The sequence below is a fragment of the Ovis aries genome, chromosome 24, assembly GCF_016772045.2.
Source record: "Ovis aries strain OAR_USU_Benz2616 breed Rambouillet chromosome 24, ARS-UI_Ramb_v3.0, whole genome shotgun sequence".
NCBI classification, from domain to species: domain Eukaryota; kingdom Metazoa; phylum Chordata; class Mammalia; order Artiodactyla; family Bovidae; genus Ovis; species Ovis aries.
In genome coordinates, this window is record NC_056077.1 from 22,417,034 (window position 1) to 22,439,412 (window position 22,379).

The 22,379-nt window shown below is 44.9% G+C and overlaps 1 protein-coding gene across 2 annotated transcripts in view; it reads left to right on the top strand.

The window, feature by feature from the left end:
- The window catches only part of PRKCB (protein kinase C beta), a 374,676-nt gene extending 367,275 nt beyond the window's left edge, over positions 1-7,401 (top strand). Inside the window, exon 17 of one of the 2 annotated variants that reach the window (XM_027961511.2) lies at positions 697-7,401. In XM_027961511.2, coding sequence (XP_027817312.1) covers positions 697-855 — 159 coding nt within the window. In that variant the 3' untranslated portion in view covers positions 856-7,401. The remainder of the gene's footprint in view (positions 1-696) is intronic. The other variant, XM_027961512.2, reaches the window with a different exon arrangement.
- Positions 7,402-22,379: the final 14,978 nt, after the last annotated feature.

Below are 22,379 nucleotides of genomic sequence, written 5' to 3' on the forward strand. Positions count from 1 at the left end.
ACACCCTTCATTCCCATCTGGAGGGAGAATGGCTGCATTTATTTCCTGGTGCCTTGTAATTAAGGGTCAATGACTTCTCCTTCCAACCAGGGCCTCGTAGTGGCCCCGCCATTGCATCCACCAAACCCAGGTCTGGATGTTTCTCTCCATTAACTGGAGCATGTAAACTCTTGTATTTCTGGAGTTGGAGAATGTCTCCAGAGATGACTGAGAGCCAAAGGACAGCACTTTAAGAGACCTGCGGCTTAATGTTGGGAATCTCCGAGGTGAAGTATAAATGGGTCATTACTTTGAATCTTGTACCACAAAAATATCTCAGGGACCTTAATCCCATCTCCTCCAGGAATGAGGTTGGCCAGCTTCTTGGGGTGGAGTTGGGAGAACATGCCACATGCTACCATCCCCACCATCCCATGCTGCCATCCAGCTCCTGACTGCCCAGAAGGACACCACGGGCAGCTCATGAGCTACAGGAACTGAAGGTCGGGAGCCCAAGGTCACCTGCCGATCCGTGGTCATGAGAATTTTGCATTTTATGTTGCTCTCATTTCTGATCATCGAAACAATCTCTCCGAGGTAGTGAAAGGGAAGGGCTTCGAAAAGCCGCACCCAGTTTCGTTTGGTTCTGTTCTGTTTTCAGTTTCGTTTAGTTTATTTTTTCCACCCACCACAAATTCTTCTCTTCCCCTCTCATAGTGTGGGCGAAATGCTGAAAACTTCGACCGATTTTTCACCCGCCATCCACCAGTTCTAACACCTCCTGACCAGGAAGTCATCAGGAATATTGACCAATCAGAATTCGAAGGATTTTCCTTTGTTAACTCTGAATTTTTAAAACCTGAAGTCAAGAGCTAAGTAGCTGTGTAGATTTCCGTCCTTCATTTCTGTCATTCAAGCTCAACGGCTATTGTGGTGACATTTTTTGTTTTCCATTGCAAAGTTGCATCCATGTTTTATTTGCTGATGAAACTAGAGTGACCATGTTTCAGGACCCAAATGTCCTCAGGTAGTTTTGGAGCATCTCTGTGAGATGGGATTATGCAGATGGCACGTTGACAATGTGGCTGCATAATCAGCACATTATCAAAGTCCTTGTAGCATTTATTTTCCCCAGCATGTCAGCGATGTAGATCCAGCAGGGACAGAACATGACTGCTTTCTCCCCCTTTTTCCTGCACTGCCATTTTCATCCCTTTTCCAACGCCAAGCATCCAATCTAGATTTTTTTCCTGCCAAACAAGTGGATAATCGGATGTTAGCAGTATTCTCCTGCTTCCAGTCCTGGAGCTTGCCTTGTATCCAAGTAGATGGTTGCTTTGCCTTAGGGGGAATTTCCTCCATTCTTCCTGGTTTGGAGGCCCCAGGAGCTTTGGGGAAAAAACATGCTAAAAATAAAATTTTGGTTTTTTTTTTAACTCAAAAATTAAGAAGATTATCTAAGTCCTTTTAAAATTCCAAGAGTGTGCTTTTAGTAGTTTCAATCTAAGGGCACCTCCAGGAGTCATAAGGCAACCAGCTTGGGTGCTACCTTAATGCTGTAATTTCTGGTTCCCTGTGTCCCCCGATCACCTTCATCCCCAAACTACTTGAACAGGGCATTTGGACTTACTCCCTGGAAAGACATGGTCACTTTAGCAAAGTCCCAAAGGGCCATGGTTTTACATTACATTTCAAAGTTTATTTGCTTTGGGGTTTTATTTCTGTTGTTCAAATGCAAAAAAAAAAAAAAGTTACTCACTTTTGTTACACATGCTTTGAAATACGTGTCCAAATGTTATTAACCACAATGACCTGCTTTGATTTACCGAGAAGACGGCTCTAGAGCCTGGCAGACCCATGCCTGCTCGGATGGGATTTGTCTAGGTTTGTTGCTGGCTTCGGAAAGCTAATTAAGTGCTCTGAGAAAGATACCATGTCTTGAAAACATAGACAGTTGTATTCTTCACTTTGATGTTGTTTTGCAAGATGTTTGTGGAAATGTTTGTATCTGGATACCTGTTATGTGCCATTTTTCTTCTAGCATCGAGATACAATAAAAAAAAAAAAAAGCAAGAAAAAAGAAGAAATACTATTTCAAGGAAAACGGCTATCTATGAAAAACATGGACCCAAACTGCAGAATGGGGCCTCCTGAGGCTTCAGGACAGAAAAAATTAAAGCCAGATCTTAATCTTGGCCCCAGTGTTCAGCCAGTCAGAGAGACTGAAACTGTGGATCATTTAGAGACTCCTGGGGGCCTTTGATGGGGTGGGATGAGCTGGCTGGGGGGTTCTCCAATGAGATCAGAGCTCAAGGCTCAGATTCTCACCAGAGGCAAGTTTAGGGGCCAGCTAGGAGCAGGGCTGGGGCTGTTGAATTTGTTATCAAAATCACTACGCCTCTCAGCTCAGACTCATCCTTTCTAGCAAATAGCTTCATGAGCCCCCAGAAGCCCAGGGAAACCCCTTGATTGGGGAAATTCCGTTTCCCTCTGAGCAGAGGACAGCAGGTGGTCCCCCATCCCGCCTCCTGTCCCCCGCTGTCCTCAGGCAGCCCTGAAGGCAACTTTTGTCACAAGTCAAGTGATTTCCACAAGCGCCAGGGCTTCTAAGAGACCATCAAGGGAACTTAAAATACTTGACAAGTGTCCTTTAGGGGAGACTTCTCATCTTTAAGAAAATTGTGATTTGATTTCCACTTGGGCAAAGCCCCCTGCTGTTCACTCCTTTCTGCCTGCTCTCGTCTCCTTGCTGGGGGCTTGGGGACCATCCCTGTGGCCACTGTTGTGGGTCACAATCTAGACGTCAGGGGAAGCAGACTCGAAGCCCTAGCTCTCAGGCTTAGGAGGTAAGAGAAGGAGGAAAACTAGGGAAGAGCCTTCTCATTGTATTGTTGGGAAACTGGCATCAGGAGGGAGGAAGTGACTTGCCCAAAGTCAGCCAGTTGGAATGCAAACCCAGTTTCCTGAATCTCCATACAGGTCTCCCTCCTCTGTGACTGCCGTCTCTGAGCCATGCCCACCAACAGACAGGTTATTTGAAGTCTTTCATCTGGCTGTTGGGTCACCAAGCCTTTACTTGGATATACTCTCAGGAAGATTAAAATCAAGGAGAAACATTGGGCCATCGACAAGTCATGAGAGACAACTTTAGAGAACTACGTAGGATGAGTGAATAGATATAAATAAATAGGTAGATAGAGATAAATAGATATAAATAGAAAGAATATACTGTGTGTGTGTATATATATATATGTATTATATTTACTGCACTCTACATTTTCCAAATTGCTGACATTATTTTTCAAAAGTTTAATAGTTTCCAGAAGTAGATACTCAAGCCAAAGCCTCTGTTCCCCTAATACATTGAGTTGAGAGTTGTTGAGGGAAGCCTTCTGTGAAAGGGAGGGATCATTAGAATTCTTGCAGTTGCCTATTCCATCAACATTTCAAGTGCAGAGGAGACTGAGAACAGATGTAATCTCAGCGGAATACTTTGCAAACACATCCAAGAAAGATTTTTAAATTAATTTTTGTGATTGTGCATGTATTCCACCCTCCTTTCATTCACCCAGCCAGCATTTAGTGAGCACTGACTGTGTGCTGGGCTCTATCCTGGGTGCCAGGAGCATGGTGGGGAGCATGAAGATGCAACCCAGGAAGGTAGTCATTAAGTCATTAAAAGCACAATGTGCTCTAGAGATAACTCGTCTCTAGGTTAATCAGGGAAGACTTCTTTTAAGAAAGGATGAGTCATCAGAAAACTTTGGGGTTCTTTCTCTCTGGAGACCGCATTGGAGGCTAAAGGAGATACAGCAGCACCCTCTCGACCCAGATTTCTGGTCCAATCCTATAATGCCAAGGTGGGGAAAGAGAGACAAGAGCTGGGGTGAGTTTCCTTCTAGGAGGCCGAAGGCACAGTCTCCATACTTGATCTAATCACAGAATCATCAAGATGTGAGCTGACTGGATGCCTGTATGATGAGAGGGAACTAGTTTCAGAACTCAGTTCCAAGTCGTTAGTCCAGATTCCTGCAGGCATTACCCTTTCGGGCCCTCAGGAGACACTGCCCCTGGCTTGACACCACCTGGTTCTTCTAGATGAGACAGGCTGCTGCTTTCCAGAAGAACTTAAATTAGAGGGTCATTTTGTAAAAAGAAACTAAATAAGAAAATCCAAAGAAGCCTCAACACAGTCCAGGATAGTCAGGGCTAGTTGTCTACCAGGATCTTAGAATCCCTCTTTCCTTTGTTGGACTCCTCACTGGCCTTATCTTCTAAGAAAACACAGGGCCATGCTCACAATGACCATCTTGGGGAATTACTAGGAAGCCAGTGGAATTAGTGGGGCTTCCCTATTGGCTCAGATGGTAAAGAATCCACCTGCAATGCAGGAGACCTGGGTTTGGTAACCTTCCTGGGGTGAGTGCAACTATTTTCATGTAACTTCAGATACCATCAGCCCGGAAAGAAATTGTCCCAACAGAGAGGCCCGTTGTTTCCCAACTTTTAGGGTAAAGTTCAGGGGTCTTTTCTATTGAGGATCTGCCCACAGTGGCAAATCTTGTTTGGACCATGTGGCTGATTGAAGCGTCACCAATACAACAAATGGGGTAGGACTTTCATAATTGGGGATGATGCAAAGGGAACCTCTGCTGGATGCCCACAGGCAGGGAAAGCCACACCAGGGGACCTGCAAGGAGGCAGCTGCCTGTCTTCTAGCCGCAGGTATTCCCAGGGCCCACACCCAGCCCTGGAGCTCTCAGATCTTGAAGGAGCCTCACACAATTCTATCCATATTGGGGCTCACAATGGACAAGGGCCCATCTGAGCGACCCACAGGATCAGTGGGAACAAATTCCATTATTTTGCTCTAGAGTGAGAGCTCTAGCTTGGGGACAACTGTAAGTTGTCAGAAGTCAAGAGGCTCATGTTTCATTAAGTCTTCATTCATCTGTTCACTCATTCAGCAAATAATCATGGAAGGCCTGCCATGTACCAAGTCTTGGCATTGGAAATATACTGACAAGGACTTTACCCTCCTGCAAAGAGGCAATAAATAATCACGACAATTTCTGACAGCAGCAAGTGCAATGAAGACAATTAGAAAGATGTTTAAGTATGACTAGTGGGGTTCAGAGAGAGAGGCACAGACTGTATTAAAGGAAAAGCTGGCATTCAAGCCTTTCTCTGAACACAGGAAAGAATGCATTCAGTGCCTGGGACAGCACAGGACAGGCTGGCAGCTGGCAGGATGAGAAAAAAGCAGAGTGCGTGGGGCATGGCAGGAGACGCCCACTACCCAAAAATCAGCTCCACCACTATCTTCAGCTCACTCCCCTCTGACCACACCTACTGAATTGAATTCCTCATACTCCCCTCACTCCACACCCCCACACATATACACAAGAGTAAGTAGGGGAATTTCGTAGGGATATTGTACCTCTTTCAGGGGAGCAGTCAAAAAGAAGGCATTCCTGTGAGAGGCATTTTGCAAAGGGCAGTGAGGCCAGCAATGAGAAATCCTTGTCAGTCAATGCCCTTTAGGGGTTAAACCTAAAGCAGGGATAATGATCGGCCAAACTCTAGCAAATCAGTCAGTTCTCTCCCTTCTTGACAATCTGACACCACTCTGGCTTCAGCCGGGTAACCTGCCCAGTACCAGTGAAACCCACGCGTTATCCTTGGTTGTCCTTGCAATACACCAGCCATCAAACTGTCCCCCAGTCAGAGAGGCTAAGATGAAGCATAATTGGGAATCGTGTGGTCAGGTAAAAGTCACTACCCCGCTGTGGAATCTTGGGCAAGTCACTTTATCTTCCTGTGCCTCAGTTTTCTCATATGTCAGAGCACTGGGGGCGAGGAGCTCTACCTGCCCCCAGGTGGGTGATGAGGATGGGAAGATCATAGGCTGGTAAGGACCCTGAAGAGGCGAAAGCATCATACAGATGTGAGATCTTTTCATGAGCCCACACTCTTGACATTCCCTGGTGAAATTTGGCCCAAACTATAGCTAGTAAACAGGGATTGATGTCCCTTCCGCACCCCCGCCCCCCAAAAATGAAACTCCAGACCAACTAGGAGAATAGAATATTTTAAGACTGACTTTCCAGACTGAGTGTTTTAACCAGATGCATCATCAGAAGATCTCTGATGATCATCAGAAGAACCTCTGGCTGATGAAGACTAAAATTCTAGTCTGTGGGTGGATTTCTGAGCATCCCTTCAAAGCCTCGATTGCCCCGGGGAATGTGGGATGCATAGTGATCCCCTCCTTTCATTGAGCAGTGATCTGATGTCCCCATTCTTGCCACTCTGCCTTCTGGGGATCTGAGTGGTTGTGAGCTCTTCTCCCTTTTAAAGAAAGAAGCCTCCTAGCCACAGGGGGCGCTCTTGAATGATTTTCTCCTGGACGCTCTACCGCATGACTATTTCTATGACATTATACCTTGTAAGAGGTAGTTTCCAACTCATCTCAAAGCCGAAGAAAATGACACACACACACACACCATATTTTCTGGCAATCCTTAAAGAAAATCAATGTCTCATTTCCTTTCTTAGAAAATTTCCACCAAGTTTTCTCTCCAGAAGCCAACATACGATGTGAAATGAAAGCCAGGGAATAGTATTGCAGTGCAGCTGCTAAAACCGGTCAGCACAGGGCTTCTCCCGACTCTGCCCATGAGACGTCATCAGCTTCCCAATAACTGGCATGTCTCGGTCACATTTCCTCCTCCTTATGCTCTGTTAATGTGTTTGCTTTCCATTTGGCAGAGAGACAAGCGAGACACCTCCAATTTCGACAAAGAGTTCACCAGACAGCCTGTGGAACTCACGCCTACTGATAAACTCTTCATCATGAACTTGGACCAAAATGAATTTGCTGGCTTCTCCTATACTAACCCAGAGTTTGTCATTAATGTGTAGGTGAATGCAAACTCCATTGTAAGCCTGGAGTATAAGACTTCAGGCCAAGTGTATGTATCAATTCTAGTCTTCCAGGATTCATGGTGCATATGCTGGCATTCCACACATGGAGAGCTTGTCCTAGAGGGCTTTTCTTCGTATGTGTAGCTTGCTAGTTTGTTTTCTACATCTGAAAATGTTTAGTTTAGAATAAGCGCTTTATCCAATATTAGAGGTACAATTTTCCAAACTTCCAGAAACTCATCAAACAAACAGATGATGTCAAAACTACTGTGTCTGATACCAAAATGCTTCAGTATTTGTAATTTTTAAAGTCAGAAGCTAATGTTCCTGGTAAAAGTTTTTACAGTTATTCTATAATATCCCCCTTGAATGCTAAGCATGACTGGTATTTTTAAAAATTGTGAGTAAGCTTTGCAGTTACTGTGAACTATTGTCTCTTGGAGGAAATTTTTTGTTTAAGAATTGATATGATTAAACTGAGTTAATATATGCCAACTCTTGTTTACATGTCTGCTTTTAAATAGAGTCTGGTGCAGGGGTTACACTCTGGGAAGTCATAGCCTGATCCCATAGACAAGCTTCGTTTCACTGGCACAGAATTTCATTTAATTGAAATTGTTGTCAACATTAAAAAATGAAATTTTTATGTAGATTTCTGGACTTTCAGATTCAGTTAAAAAAAAAATCAGAAGACTGGCAGCACTGGGCCTATATTTCCATGTGGAAATAATTCAACAGAACTGAGAAACGGCTGTCTCTTTAAAATTAGTGCATCCTCTCATTTTACCACTCCCTACTGTCCTATACTCTCATCCACTTCCCTGGATGCTGTGGCCCTTTGAGGTAAAGATCTCTGCTATTTGCCAGTCATAGGTTTCATGACCTTAACACTTTCCTGTGCCCATCATTAGGGTATCTGGCCAGTCATCCAGTTGAGTGGTTGTTATGTAGTCAGTCCTCAAACACAAAATACATGATACAGTTTCATGACAAAAGGCAACAGGAAGGTTGGCATCAGGACAGAACACTTCTGTGGTCTAGGTGGATGTCACTCACATTTGTAAAACTGCTTACCTTCTAATATTTTCTCCTCGTTCCATATCTGCAACAGACAAAACAAACGGGTTTGCCCTCTTCTCAACAGCCGTACTTGTCCAAAGAAGCCGGAAGAGGAGGGAAACAAATAAGGGAGATCGCTTCTAAAAGCTGTTGGCATGATAAGGAGATCCATTCTCTGAGATCAGAGTGGCGTGTTACTGAATCACTGGGTATGAGCTTGACACTTTCTTCTCTGAATGAAATCAGGCTTCTGTTTTCTTTTTGAAAGCTGTAGTAAACCAATCAATAACACCTGCCTTTGAAGTTGCTAATGACATGGGGTTGCAGAAAAGAGCAGATCTGTCACTGCAAATTCATCATGGCTCAACAGACTTTATTCATCTTTTCCCTCCTTGGAAGACCCCCAGGAAATGGGCATTGGGCAGATACAGTGAAACCACTGATTCTAGTGTACTCTGCAGAATTTCAGTAACACTGCCAGTTACATCAGGTAAAGCTAACTTAAAGAAGAAACTATGTGTTCAGTGCATCACATTCAGAAAACAAAAATATGCGAATTTCTATAGATGTTTGATGGCATGTCCAATTAAGATGATATTGCAGAAGTTGCCATTGCTACTTCTGATTCCTCCGTATTTCTTGCCAGCCCTGCATATTTCCTCCCTCTGCTGGATATAAACCAGCCTTTTATTTCATAAATAATTGACCACAAGCTCTGAACCAGGCATAGTTCTGGGTGCTGGGGATATAGAGACCAACAAGACAGTTCAAGACTTTCTACACAGAGGCACAAGAAGACTGCAGAAGTTCCAGCCTTTCATCTTCCTGGGATCACATCCAGTGAAATAAGAGTGGGAGCTCCTATAAGAGCCTTGCAGTTTCCTCTGACTGGCTCTGCCTGGTCCCTTGTACATCCCTGAACCAAGCCCTGTATCTGGGGTGGAGAGAGGTCATGGGTAGGGTATTTTGATTGGTCAAGCCTAAACTGTATTAGTTATCTACTGCTGTGTAACAGATTACTCCAAAACTTTGGAAGAGCAAACATTTATTACACAACATTTTGGTCTGTGGGCAAGAATCTGGTTGGTGTGGCCTCTTATAAGGTTGCACTTAAGCTGTTGGCCAGGATTGCATTACATATGAAGGCTCCACTGGGGAACAGGGGATTCACTTCAAGCTTAATCTCAAGATGCTGACAGCCTCTGTTTCTAGCCAGATAAGCAGCTGCCTAGGAACTGTGTCTTTGGACATGGTAGCTGGCTTCCCCAGGGAAAATGAATCAAGTGAGGGTCTAATCTGGAAGCCATCTAATCTCAGTGGCAACCCAGTCTCAGAAGTGACATCTCATCATATTACCATTTTATGTTCTTTAGAAGCAAGCCAATAGGCCCAGCCCATACTCTGGGGAAGGTCTTATACAAGGTGTGAGTTCCAGGAAGTGAGGGCCTCTAGGTGTCGTCTTGGAGATTGCTGCCACATGCACCATTAGCTGCACCCCTGGCACTATGGTTAGAGTGCCACCCAAACCACATTAACCTAGACTGGGTGAGGGGCCACTCTCCGGATAAAAATTTTGGAAGCTGTTCTTGGAACAAGGGGAATGTGTTCTGAGGAGACAAACTGAATGGTGGATTCTCTGAAGATGAAAATTTGGAGTAGCCCCAAAGATTCCTTAAGGTTGGTGATGTATGAAAGACTGGTCAATACTGAGAAAAAATTACAGGAATGACTCCCTTGTCATTGCATGTGGTCCACAGAGGTCCCCATTGCCAAGTTCACCACCAAAGACAAGAGCATGAATTTGACCTTCAGATGAAGGTCAAATGTCTTGGCCTTCTGGGGACTCAAAATTCATCAGGAAGATGAGTTGGTGGAAACGTACACATGATACAAGATCAATTATCTGAGTGACAAACCACTTCAACACTTGGTGTCTTAAAAAAAAACCAACAACCTTTCTTTAATTCACAGTGATGATTTTTCTGGTCTGGCCATCCCAGCTTATCTCTGATGGACTTGCCTGTGTATGTTCAGTCAGCTAGAAGGACAGCTGGTGACTTGATGGTCTAGGATGACCTCATTCACATATACAGTGTTTGACAGACTGGCCGGTCTAGAGATGGCTCAGCTGGAATGGTTTGGTTTTGCTCCATGTTCTCTATTTACCCTCCAGCAGGGCAGAACATGGGGCTTCCCAAGTGGCTCAGGGGGTAAAGAATCTGCCTGCAGTACAGGAGATGCAGGAGATGTGGGTTCGATCCCTGGGTCAGGAAGATCCCCTGGAGGAAGGCGTGGCAACCCACTCCAGTATTCTTGCCTGAAGAATTAATTCCATGGGCAGAGGAGCCTGGCAGGCTACAGTCCGTGGGCTCGTGGAGTCAAACATGACTGAAGCGATTTAGTGCACATGCAGGGTAGAACATAGCCTTCCTCGTAGGGTGGTTTTGAGGACCACCGGAGAGCAACAACGGGAAGCAAACCCCTGTGCACAAGCGCTTTTTAAGGCTCGCCTTATGTCATGGTTGCTGCTTCTCCATAAGGGAAATTCAAGGGGTGGAGAAATGGACTCAACTTTTGTATGGGAGGCACTATAAAAATACATTGCAAAGGCAAATAGAATGATGGGGAAACGTGTGGCCAGCTTTGTGTCTACCACAGAGTCCATCAATGGCACCATTCTTGAACTTAGGGGGTTTCCAAGAGTTAAGGTAGATGGGATCAAGAAATTTCCGGGAACATCTTGGGCTGCACCATGGTCAGGCCACTTAGATCTCCAGAAATCGGCCTCTTCAGTCTCAACATAAAGACAGACTGCCAGAGTCCAGGCTTGTTAATTGGATAATGAGTCAGCTTGAGAGCTGGTGTGATAGGTTCTTCATACCCATGAGGACAAAGTTCTGAAGTATTCACGTGTTACTCCTGCCTTGATTCTTTTTCTCAAGTCACATACACACTGAGATGCTGGAAGAATTCAGGGAGGACTGGAAAACAAGATAAATGATAACCAAATCTGGGACACCCAATCTGCCACCTATCAATCTCTAGCTCTAAAAATCTGAAAGCCAAATAGCTCAGGTCTTGTATCTTTGCTGGTTTTGATGTGAAACTGCTTCGACACACGTGGAATTCTGCTGTTCATCACTTCCTAGACAAGCAATGCTGCTGCTATGTCGCTTCAGTTGTGTCTGACTCTGTGGCCCACAAGACTCCTCTGTCTGTGAGATTCTCCAGGCAAGAATACTGGAGTGGGTTGCTATGCTCTCCTCCTTGGGATCTTCCAATCCCAGGGATCAAACCCATGTCTCTTATGTCTCCTGCATCAGCAGGTGGGCTCTTTACCACTAGTGCCACCTGGGAAGCCCAGACAAGCAGTGGTGGTTCCCAAAGTGAATCCTGATTTCCCAAAACAATAAAGGTTTGCAGTCCAGACATCTCACCCAAAGACTGAACCACACTCAATCCATCTGGGTTTTGTCCCATAAAATGCTAGTCTTCCTAGCATATGGTCTGCCAATATCAAGCCAGATGTCAGGGTGAGAGTACAATGGTATTTGGACAAAAGATGCAAGAACATTCAATTCTGTTTTCAGCCAGTCCAAGAGAGAAATAAATGAATAGAAGAAAATGCCTAGTAGATGAAAAGTTGATCGCTATTGGAAGATTTGACTTCATATCCCAACGTGGGATCCTAACCATAAGGTGATCTGGATTGCGTGGAGAATTCCTATCAGGTGGGTTGTGCTTTGTATCTATTGCTATTAACAAGTTACCCTAAACTTAACACTTAAGACATATTTGTGTGTGTGTGTGTGTGTGTGTGTGTGTGTGTGCTCAGTTGTGTCTGACTCTTTGCGACCCTTTGGACTATAGACCGCCAGGCTTCTCTGTCCATAGGATTTTTCAGGCAAAAATACTGGAGTGGGTTGCCATTTCCTCCTCCAGGGGACCTTCTTGACCCAGGGATCAAACCCACATCTCCTGTGTGTCCTGCATTGCAGGCAAATTCTTTACCCATTGAGCCACTGGGGAAGCCCATATTTACTAGGTCATAATTTCTGTGGGTTGGGAGTCAAGGCACAGTTTAGTGGGGTTCTCTGCTTCAAAGAGCCTTATAAGCGTCAGTCGAGGTTTTGACAGGGGTTATGATCTTCTGTGAAGGTTCAACTAGGGAAACATCCCCTTCTAAGCTTGCTTACATGATTGTTGGCAAGATTCAGTTACTTGCAAGCTCTCAGACTGATAACCTCAGTTCCTCACTTGCTCTTGGCTGGAGGCTGCCCTCAGTTCTTTGCCAAATGGGTCTTTCCAAAGTGTTGGCTTGCTTCATCAAGGTGCACAAGCTAAGAAAGCAATATAGGAAGAATATCAGTAAGAGGGAAGTTCCATTCTTTTGTAAAATAATCACACAAGTGATAGTACATCATTTGCTGTGTTCTTCATTACAAACAAGTCATTAGGTCCAGTCTGCTCTTAAGGAGAAGGAAGTAAGGACATACATGAGTGAGGCAGAGACCACTGTAAGTCATATCATATACTACCACAGGAGAATAAAGAGTAACCTCTAATATAGCAGTTCCCAACCTTTTTGGTACCATGGGCTGGTTTCATGGAAGACAATTTTTTCACTGGCCCAGGGGTAGGGGCTTGTTTTGAGGGATTCAGTGCATTACATTATTGTACACTTTATTTCTATTATTATTACATCAGTTCCACATCAGGCAGAAGGTTGAGGACCCTTGCTCTAAGAGATGTAATATGGGACAGGGACTCATTGGAAAAGACCCTCGTGCTGGGAAAGATTGAAGGCAAAAGGAGAAGGAGGCAGTTGAGGATGAGATGGTTAGACAGCATCATAGACTCAATGGACAGGAATTTGAGCAAACTATGGGAGATAGTGGAGGGCAGAGGAACCTGGCATGCTGCAACCCATGGGGTTGCAAAGAGTCAGACACGACTTAGCAATGGAACAACAATGAAAGACTGGTCTTAGCACTGTGTCCAATGGATGTGCTCGATCTTGATCAACCAGACCAACCCCCTCTTAGAGGTGCAGTGAAGGTGGGGAGGAAGCACTATGACCATCCTTTCTCTGACCAGGAGTTTCTGAGCCAGTGTGGGTGGCCAGGCTGTCACCATTCATCTGAATGAATATTACTTTTTGTTCTTGCAGCAAAAGTTTTGAGTCCTTTATAAATAAAACATAAATCACACTTATTTAATCCCACAGAGTAGAAGCACCCTTAGTCTCAAAATAGAGGCTCAATTCAGTTCAGTTGCTCAGTCGTGTTCAACTCTTTGCGACCCCATGGATAGCAGCATGCCAGGCTTCCCTGTCCATCACCAACTTCCGGAACCTAATCAAAATCATGTCCCATCGCATCAGTGATGCCATCCAACTATCTCATCCTCTGTCATCCCCTTCTCCTTTGGCCTTCGATCTTTCCCAGCATCAGGGTCTTTTCCAATGAGTCAGTTCTTCACATCAGTTGGCTAAAGTGTTGGAGTTTCAGCTTGAGCATCAGTCCTTCCAATGAATATTCAGGACTGATTTCCTTTAGGATGGACTGATTGGATCTCCTTGCAGTCCAAGGAACTCTCAAGAGTCTTCTCTAATACCACAGTTCAAAAGCATCAATTCTTCAGCACTCAGCTTTCTTTATAGTCTAACTCTCACATCCATACATGACCACTGGAAAAGCCATAGCCTTGACTAGATGGACCTTTGTTGGCAAAGTAATGTCTCTGCTTTTGAATATACTATCTAGGTTGGTCATAACTTTCCTTCCAAGGAGAAAGCGTCTTTTAATTTCATGGTTGAAGTCACCATCTGCAGTGATTTTGGAGCCCAAGAAAATAAAGTCTCTCGCTGTTTCCATTCTTTCCCCATCTATTTGCCATGAAGTGATCTTCGTTTTCTGAATGTTGAGCTTTAAGCCAACTTTTCACTCTCCTCTTCCACTTTCATCAAGAGGCTCTTTAGTTCTTCACGTTTTGCCATAAGAACGGTGTCATCTACATATCTGAGGTTATCGATATTTCTCCCGGCAATCTTGATTGCAGCGTGTGCTTTATCCAGCCCGGCATTTCACATGATGTACTCTGCATACAAGTTAAATAAGCAGAGTGACAATATACAGCCTTGACTTACACCTTTAGTTTCCTTGAATCCCCCTAAACACAAGCAACATTGGATTTACATCTCTACCCTAATCGGGCATCAGAAAGCTGAAAGGCACCATGAAACTTTAGTTTGTGGAGCTCCTGGGGATATTTGACCCCAAGATCATCTTCAGGAAATTCTACTAGCTGTAAGTGAACAGAGCCCAGGGAAAGGCTTAGAGGGAAAGAAGGTGAAAATATTTTAAAATATGATGCGAAGGGGGAGGAAACTCTGAATGGAGAGAGGAGCCAGCAGAAGAAGCCCCCAGATCTCATCCTCCTCATCTCTTTGCTCAAACCTGTGCTTGAGGATGAGCTTCTCATTATTATGCTGCAAAGGCTGAAACTATATCAGGCAGCCCATGACTGCAGAGAGAAATCATTAGACCTGAATATGAATGAATAAGTTCATTCATATTGATTTCTTTCATTCATTCATTGCATCTCTCTTTAGGACTCATGTTTATTCCAGATAGGGAACGGAACCTGGGTCATCATCTCATGCAGTCGATGCTCTGAGAGGGATACGTATTAAATACAGTGATTAACAGTGCTGATAGCCATACCTTCTATGAAGAAAACAAAGCAGGGTGGTGGGAAGAGACTGGCAGGGGTGGGGAAGACTGAGTCATCAGCTGCCTAGCCCGAACACTCAGGGAAGACCTCCTTGGTAGTCTGAGGTCGGTGATAAGGACCAGAGCAAAGCATTCCAGACAGAAGGGACAGCAAGCGCCAGAGCTTGCTGGGCTTCCAAAGACCAGAGAGCAGCCCATGTCACCAGAGAAAGGCTAGACTCAGCAAGGGGGGACCAGAGAGCAAGGCAGGGGTCAGATCTTGTAGCTATTAGTAGATGGTGATAAGAAGCTTAACTTTGTTCTAAGTTCAGGGAGAATCCCTTGGACACTGTATTAGTTTCCTGTTGCTGCTATAACAAATTTTCACAAACAATGTGGCTTAAAACAACACCAATGCATTCTCTTGTAATTTTGGAGGTCACAAGTCCAAAATCAGTCTCCCTGGACTAAAGGCAAGTTGTCCACAGAGCTGACAGCTGCTTCTAGGGGAGCATCTATTTCCTTGCCTTTTCCAGCTTCTCGAGTCCACCTGCGTCCTGTGGCCCGTGGCCTCTGTCAAATCTTCAAAGCACATCACTCCAGCCTCTGCTTCTGTTGTTGTATCTTTTTTACCTGTAACTTTTCTGCCTTCCTTGTGATTATATTGGACCCACCCAGATAATTCAGGATAACCTCCCCATCTCGTGATCCTTAACACATCCATAAAGTCTCTTTTACCATTTAAGATGATATGTTAATAGGTTGAGATTTCCCTGCTGGTCCAGTGGTTAAGAATCCACGTTGCAATGCAGGGGACACAGGTTCAACCCCTGATCAGGGAACTAAGATCCCACATCTCGGGGCAACTAAGCTGGTGTACCATAACTACTGAGCCCATGCATCACAGCGAAGACCCAGCTGAGCCTGTATATGTATATATATACATGTATAATCCCCCCGCACACACATATGTTGTTATTCAGTCACCTAAGCTGTATCCAACTCTTTGCAACCCCAGGAACTGCAGCATGCCAGGCTTCCCTGTCCTTCACCATCTCCCAGAGTTTGCTCAAACTCATGTCCATTGAATCAGCAATGCCATCCAACCATCTCATCCTCTGTCACTCTCTTCTCCTCCTGCCCTCAATCTTTTTCAGCATCAGGGTCTTTTCCAATGAGTCGGCTCTTTGGATTAGGTGGCCAAAGTATTAGAGCTTCATATATATATTTCAGGGATTAGGGGACACCTTTAGAGGGACTGTATCCTGTCTTCCCACAGGCACATGAAGCAGAGGGCTGATGTGATCTGGTTGGCCTTAGAGAACACGGTCTGTAGGGGTGAGGAGGAAGCAAGATCAATGAAGCCATCAGAATAGAGCAGGGGGAGGCAAAGGTACAGTTTACCTTGACTGCTGCAGTCGTCATAGAGACGAGAGAGAAAATCACAATGATCGATTTGGACTACCAGCCAAACTGGTACGCTGACTCCCAGCTGAATACACTTAACCAGCCCAGCACCAGTCTCTATAGAGACCACTTGGGTCTGCATGGCTTTTCTGAAGGGAAGAGGCCTGGAGCGGAAGAGAGAGAAACATCCCCTCCAGTGACATAGGCAGGGTGGGGGCTGGTCCTGTCTGTGGGTGGTACTTGGGAGAAAGGGCTGTGGGGGAATAAGGGACTAGACAGGGGATGAGTGGGGGAAGGGCTTTAGCAGTGATGTGGAAAATCCTGTCGAGTAAGCTGAAGAATGACTCCCCCGCCTGCCTCCCCCCGCAACCACCACCATCTCCCGCCAAGGTATTGAGTCCTAACCATGGAATATGTAAAAGTCACCTTTTTTTGGAAAAAGACTCTTTGCAGATGTAATTAAATTGAGGATCCTAAGATAAAGAGATCACCCTGATTACTAGAGTGGGCCCTAAATTCTACCACAAGTATCTTTATAAGAGAGACAAAGACATAACACAGACACAAAGAGGAAGCAGAGCAGAGATGGAGCAGAGAAGTGTGTGACCACAAGCCAAGAAATGCCGATACAGCGGCTGGGAGCTGAAAGAGGAGAGGAATGGGTTCTCCCCTGGAGCCTCCAGAGAGAGTGCAACCTGCCAGCACCTTGATTTTGGTCTCCAGACCCGTGAGAGTCTCGATCTCTGTTGTTTCAACCCACCCAGTTTGTGGTCGTGTATCATAGCGTCCCCAAGAAATGAATTCATCTGGTGGGGACCAGATCATAGCATAAAGTTTGACTCAACTGCTGGTAAATTGACCAAACTAGAACTCTGAAAACAACCCTTCCATTGTGGACATGCCCCCAGGCAGGTGAAGTCAGAGATGGACTCCCCATCATCCCAGGAAACAAGATGAGAAGGAGCTAAGGTCTCTGACAGTCAGGGAACCCTGATGCCTTTAAACCCCTTCTATTGGCACTGCCCTCACCGCTGAAACTGCCTCTGTGGGTTCAGCCTTCCTGTGAGGCCCCTGAAGACAGACAGCCCTGGCTCTGTATGGTTCAAGCCTGGGGACAATTCGCCTCCCCCGACAATACACCCACTTGGGGTTGGCTCAAACGCCTCTGTCTGATGCTGCAGAGAGTGGTGGAAAGCTACAGAGACTGGACAAAACTCACAGACCATCTGTTCATCTTCTGTGTTTTGTGAATTTATTTTCAAATGTTAAGCATTTGATAGCAGTTGTCAGGCATTATCTCAAAAGCTACCATTTGGGTAAAGACGTTCTTTTAAAAATCCAGGAGGATCACTCAGAGATCAGTGATTCTCCAGGGTGTGGAATCAGGGATGAGTTGTATTTTGAACAACATCTTCAAATGTTATCGTATAATTTTATAACCAGAAAAGGGAAATAATATGTCATTTCTACAATACAGACTTCAGGAAGGAAAGCTTAACCAAATCTTGCTTAAAAGGCTGTGTAGAAATGGGGGAATTACTCAATCAAGAATCGCAGGGTCTGGGATAGGGGTTTATTAGAATTTCCTGGCCATGGTGAGTTTTTATGTTTATCAGAAAGGGACGCTTGGTTTTTGGTTTTTGGTTTTTTTTTTTCCAGTAAAAGGATATTTTACCTTGACTTGATTCTCAGAATGCTTAGGAATGCTTCTCGGAGTACAGCCACCTAGAAAAGGGTGCGTCTGTGGTTGTAAATGATGAGTAGAATGAACCAGCTTCTGGGGGATAGATTTTGTTCTTTTATGTCCTACAGTTCAGGGGCTTAGTTGGGAGACGTAAGAATGACCCTCCAACTTCAATACCTTCCAGCAGGAGTGTCTATGCTAAGTAGGACTGTCCTTGGGTATCACAGAAATTACACAGCTAACTCCCAAATCATGACCCTAGGCACCCATAACTAAGTCCTCTTGGCTAACACGACCATGAGAACTGAATACTGACCTCCTGGAACATGCTTCTCATTTCATTGATATAACTGCAGAAAACCTTGCCTCGGTTAAACTAAAGGGGTTACTATAGAGTATGTGTGCACGCATGCTAAGGCACGTCAGTCATGTCCGACTCTGTGAGACTCTATGGACTGTAACCCACCGGGTTCCTCTGTCCATGGGATTCTCCCGGCAAGAATGCTGGAGTGGTTGCCATCCCCTTCCCCAGGGGATCTTCCCGATCCAGGGGTTGATCCCGTGTCTCTGATGTCTCCTGCATTAGCAGGTGGTTTCCTTACCACTAGTGCCACCTGGGAGCCCCACTATCGAGGAGTGGCCGAAACCCAGACTGTGCATCCAGAGTGTTCAACTACCAGCTCTGCTACATACCCGCCGCATAACCTTAGAAAGTTACTTAGCCATGTCTTCCCATCCTTAGGAGGGGTGTTGTGTGTGTGTCACCCAGCCATGTCTGACTCTTGGCGATCTCATGGACTGTAGCTCGCCAGGCTCCTCTGCCCATGGGATTCTCCAGGCAAGAATACTGGAGTGGGTTGCCATTCCCTTCTCCAGGGGACCTTCCTGACCCAGGGCTCGAACCCGGCTCTCCTGCATTGTGGGCAGATTCTTTACTGCCTGAGCCACCAGGGAATTCAGTAATAATACTCTCCCTTAGAACTGTTATGGAGATTGAATGAGATAGTGCCTGGAACATAGTATGTTTCATTTGTGTGTTAGCTATTATTTCCATTATTACAGGAGCTGGGCAGATAAGGCAAATGCCTGAGGCATTCCAGGAGTAGGGTAGTGGGAGTGTTACAAGCCCAGAGTACCTGATCTGGAGAGTGCCTTGTTCTATCTGAAGTGAGCAGCCACTACATCCTCCTCAAAAAACAATCTGCAAGGAGGCAACCATATTTTTCATCCCTTAAAAGGAGCTAGAAATCTATATTTTTATATATAATATCCTGATTTAAAAATAAAGGCGCTAATTCTAATTTCTTGAAAGTCTCTTTGTGACTCCATGGACTGTAGTCCACAAGGCTCCTCTGTCCGTGGGATTTTCCAGGCAGGGAGTGGGCTACCATTTCATTTTCCAGGGGATCTTTCTGACCCAGGATCAAACTGGCATCTCTTGCATCTCCTGCATTGCATGTGGATTCTTTACCACTGAGCCACCTGGGAAGCTTGAAACTCTGGGCTGTGCAAATAAAATATGTCCATTTAATGCATACATCAGGCAGGCTACAAGCTTGAAACCTCAAATGTACAAGATCAACAGATGCCCATTTTCAGCTCTTTTAAAAGACTTCACAGGATATCTGGCGGAGAGAGTATTTCATGTTTTGTTATTATTTACAATATAATAAATTAGCATTTACAATATGCTAAGCCCTATCATAGGGCTTTATAATAATAATCCAATTCTCACAACAACCCTATAAGGTAGGTACTATTATTCTTGTCATTTTATAGTGGAAAAGACTGGAGCTCAGAGGATAAGTAACTTGCTCAAGACAAAAGAACAAAAGAGAAGGTGGTCAAACCAGATTCTGAATGCAAGATGGCTTTTAGAAATTTGTTACAAATCACATGAAAGATGTAAAACCCACACAGAATGTTGGCATGGCCAGAGCTGTCACCAAAATGTGTATTTATAATAGTATATATCACTGAGCGATGTTGGGATTAGCAGGACCATGAGAGAACCCAAGCAAACAGAGCTCAGCAGAGCCTTGTCATGTAGACAGAGTTGCTTGTGCCCACCAGAAGCCAATACATGGTCCCTGAACCCTATTTGTGATTGGTCTGACACTCGATTAATCACATCAGTTCAGTTCAGTTCAGTCGCTCAGTCATGTCCGACTCTTGGCGACCCCATGAATCGCAGCACGCCAGGCCTCCCTGTCCATCACCAACTCCCGGAGTTCACTCAGACTCATGTCCATCAAGTCAGTGATGCCATCCAGCCATCTCATTCTCTGTCGTCCCCTTCTCCTCCTGCCCCCAATCCCTCCCAGCATCAGAGTCTTTTCCAATGAGTCAACTCTTCGCATGAGGTGGCCAAAGTACTGGAGTTTCAGCTTTAGCATCATTCCTTCCAAAGAAATCCCAGGGTTGATCTCCTTCAGAATGGACTGGTTGGACCTCCTTGCAGTCCAAGGGACTCTCAAGAGTCTTCTCCAACACCACAGTTCAAAAGCATCAATTCTTCGGTGCTCAGCTTTCTTCACAGTCCAACTCTCACATCCATACATGACTACTGGAAAAACCATAGCCTTGACTAGACGGACCTTAGTCGGCAAAGTAATGTCTCTGCTTTTGAATATGCTATCTAGGTTGGTCATAACTTTTCTTCCAAGGAGTAAGCGTCTTTTAATTTCATGGCTGCAATCACCATCTGCAGTGATTTTGGAGCCCAAAAAAATAAAGTCTGACACTGTTTCCACTGTTTCCCCATCTATTTCCCATGAAGTGATAGGACCAGATGCCATGATCTTCGTTTTCTGAATGTTGAGCCTTAGGCCAACTTTTTCACTCTCCTCTTTCACTTTCATCAAGAGGCTTTTGAGTTCCTCTTCACTTTCTGCCATAAGGGTGGTGTTATCTGCACATCTGAGGTTATTGATATTTCTCCCAGCAATCTTGATTCCAGCTTGTGTTTCTTCCAGTCCAGCGTTTCTCATGATGTACTCTGCATAGAAGTTAAATAAGCAGGATGACAATATACAGCCTTGACGTACTCCTTTTCCTATTTGGAACCAGTCTGTTGTTCCATGTCCAGTTCTAACTGCTGCTTCCTGACCTGCATACCGATTTCTCAAGAGGCAGGTCAGGGGGTCTGGTATTCTCATCTCTTGAAGTTTCCACAGTTTCTTGTGATCCACCCAGTCAAAAACTTTGGCATAGTCAATAAAGCAGAAATAGATGTTTTTCTGGAACACGCTTGCTTTTCCGATGATCCAGCAGATGTTGGCAATTTGATCTCTGGTTCCTCTGCCTTTTCTAAAACCAGCTTGAACATCTGGAAGTTCATGGCTCACGTATTGCTGAAGCCTGGCTTGGAGAATTTTGAGCATTACTTTACTAGCATGTGAGATGAGTGCAATTGTGCAGTAGTTTGAGCATTCCTTGGCATTGCCTTTCTTTGGGATTGGAATGAAAAGTGACCTTTTCCAGTCATGTGGCCACTGCTGAGTTTTCCAAATTTGCTGGCATATTGAGTGCAGCACTTCACAGCAAAATCTTTCAGGATTTGAAACAGCTCAACTGCAATTCCATCACCTACACTAGCTTTTTTTGTAGCAATGCTTTCCAAGGCCCACTTGACTTCACATAGATGATGGTAAACCATTATAGAGCACTCACCATGTGTCAGCCCCAGTTCTAAACATCCTGTGAATATTACCTAACCCCAGTGAAAGTGTTAGTTGCTCAGTCATGTCTGATCTTTGTGACACCATAGACTGTTGCTCACCAGGCTCCTCAGGCTCCTCTGTCCAATCCTCTGGAGTGGATTGGAGTGGATTGGATTGGAGTGGATTGCCATTCCCTTCTCCAGGAGATCTTCCCGATCCAGGGATCGAACCCAGGTCTCCCACATTGCAGGCAGATTCTGTAACATCTGAGCTACTAGGGAATACCTAATGAGATGAATACTATTCCTATCATCTCCACTGTATGTGGAGGAAGGTGAATCACAGAGAGATGGATCCATGTGTCCAAATCTGCGCAGCCGTGAACTGGGGCAGGGGTTGAATCCAGGCGGTCCAGTTTCTCAGTCTATGCTCTTGGCTACTCCGTTTCGTTCATATATCGATTAACAGTGTCAATTACCTGTGATTATCTCCACTGCAAAAATGTCCGTGAGCAAGAAAGAACACAGCAAGGAGAGAGATTTAACATTAAGTTGCAGGCAAAACTGAGCATTGGAGGTGGGGGGGAGGATGTAGCTTACTTTATAATGATGACAATAGCTAGCTTTGGAAAGTGGCGATTATCCCTAGGTTCCATCGGTGTTAAGTTTATGATCGCCTCATAGAAACTGTAGGAGCTGGATGTTATTATTTAGCTCATTTTATAGATGAGAAAGCTGTGACTCAGAGATGCCTTGAATAAGGTCACACAACCGGTAAGTGGTCAAATGAGGGCTTGAATGCAGGTCTATCAAATTCTACAGCCTCAGTGTTTAAGCCTCACATTAACATGTTCAGGTAGTTGTTTCTTCCAGAATGACTTCTGTAAAGGGAGGTGGAAAAAACTAGAATAAGGACTAATTGTTAATCAGCCATGGAGTAACTTCCACA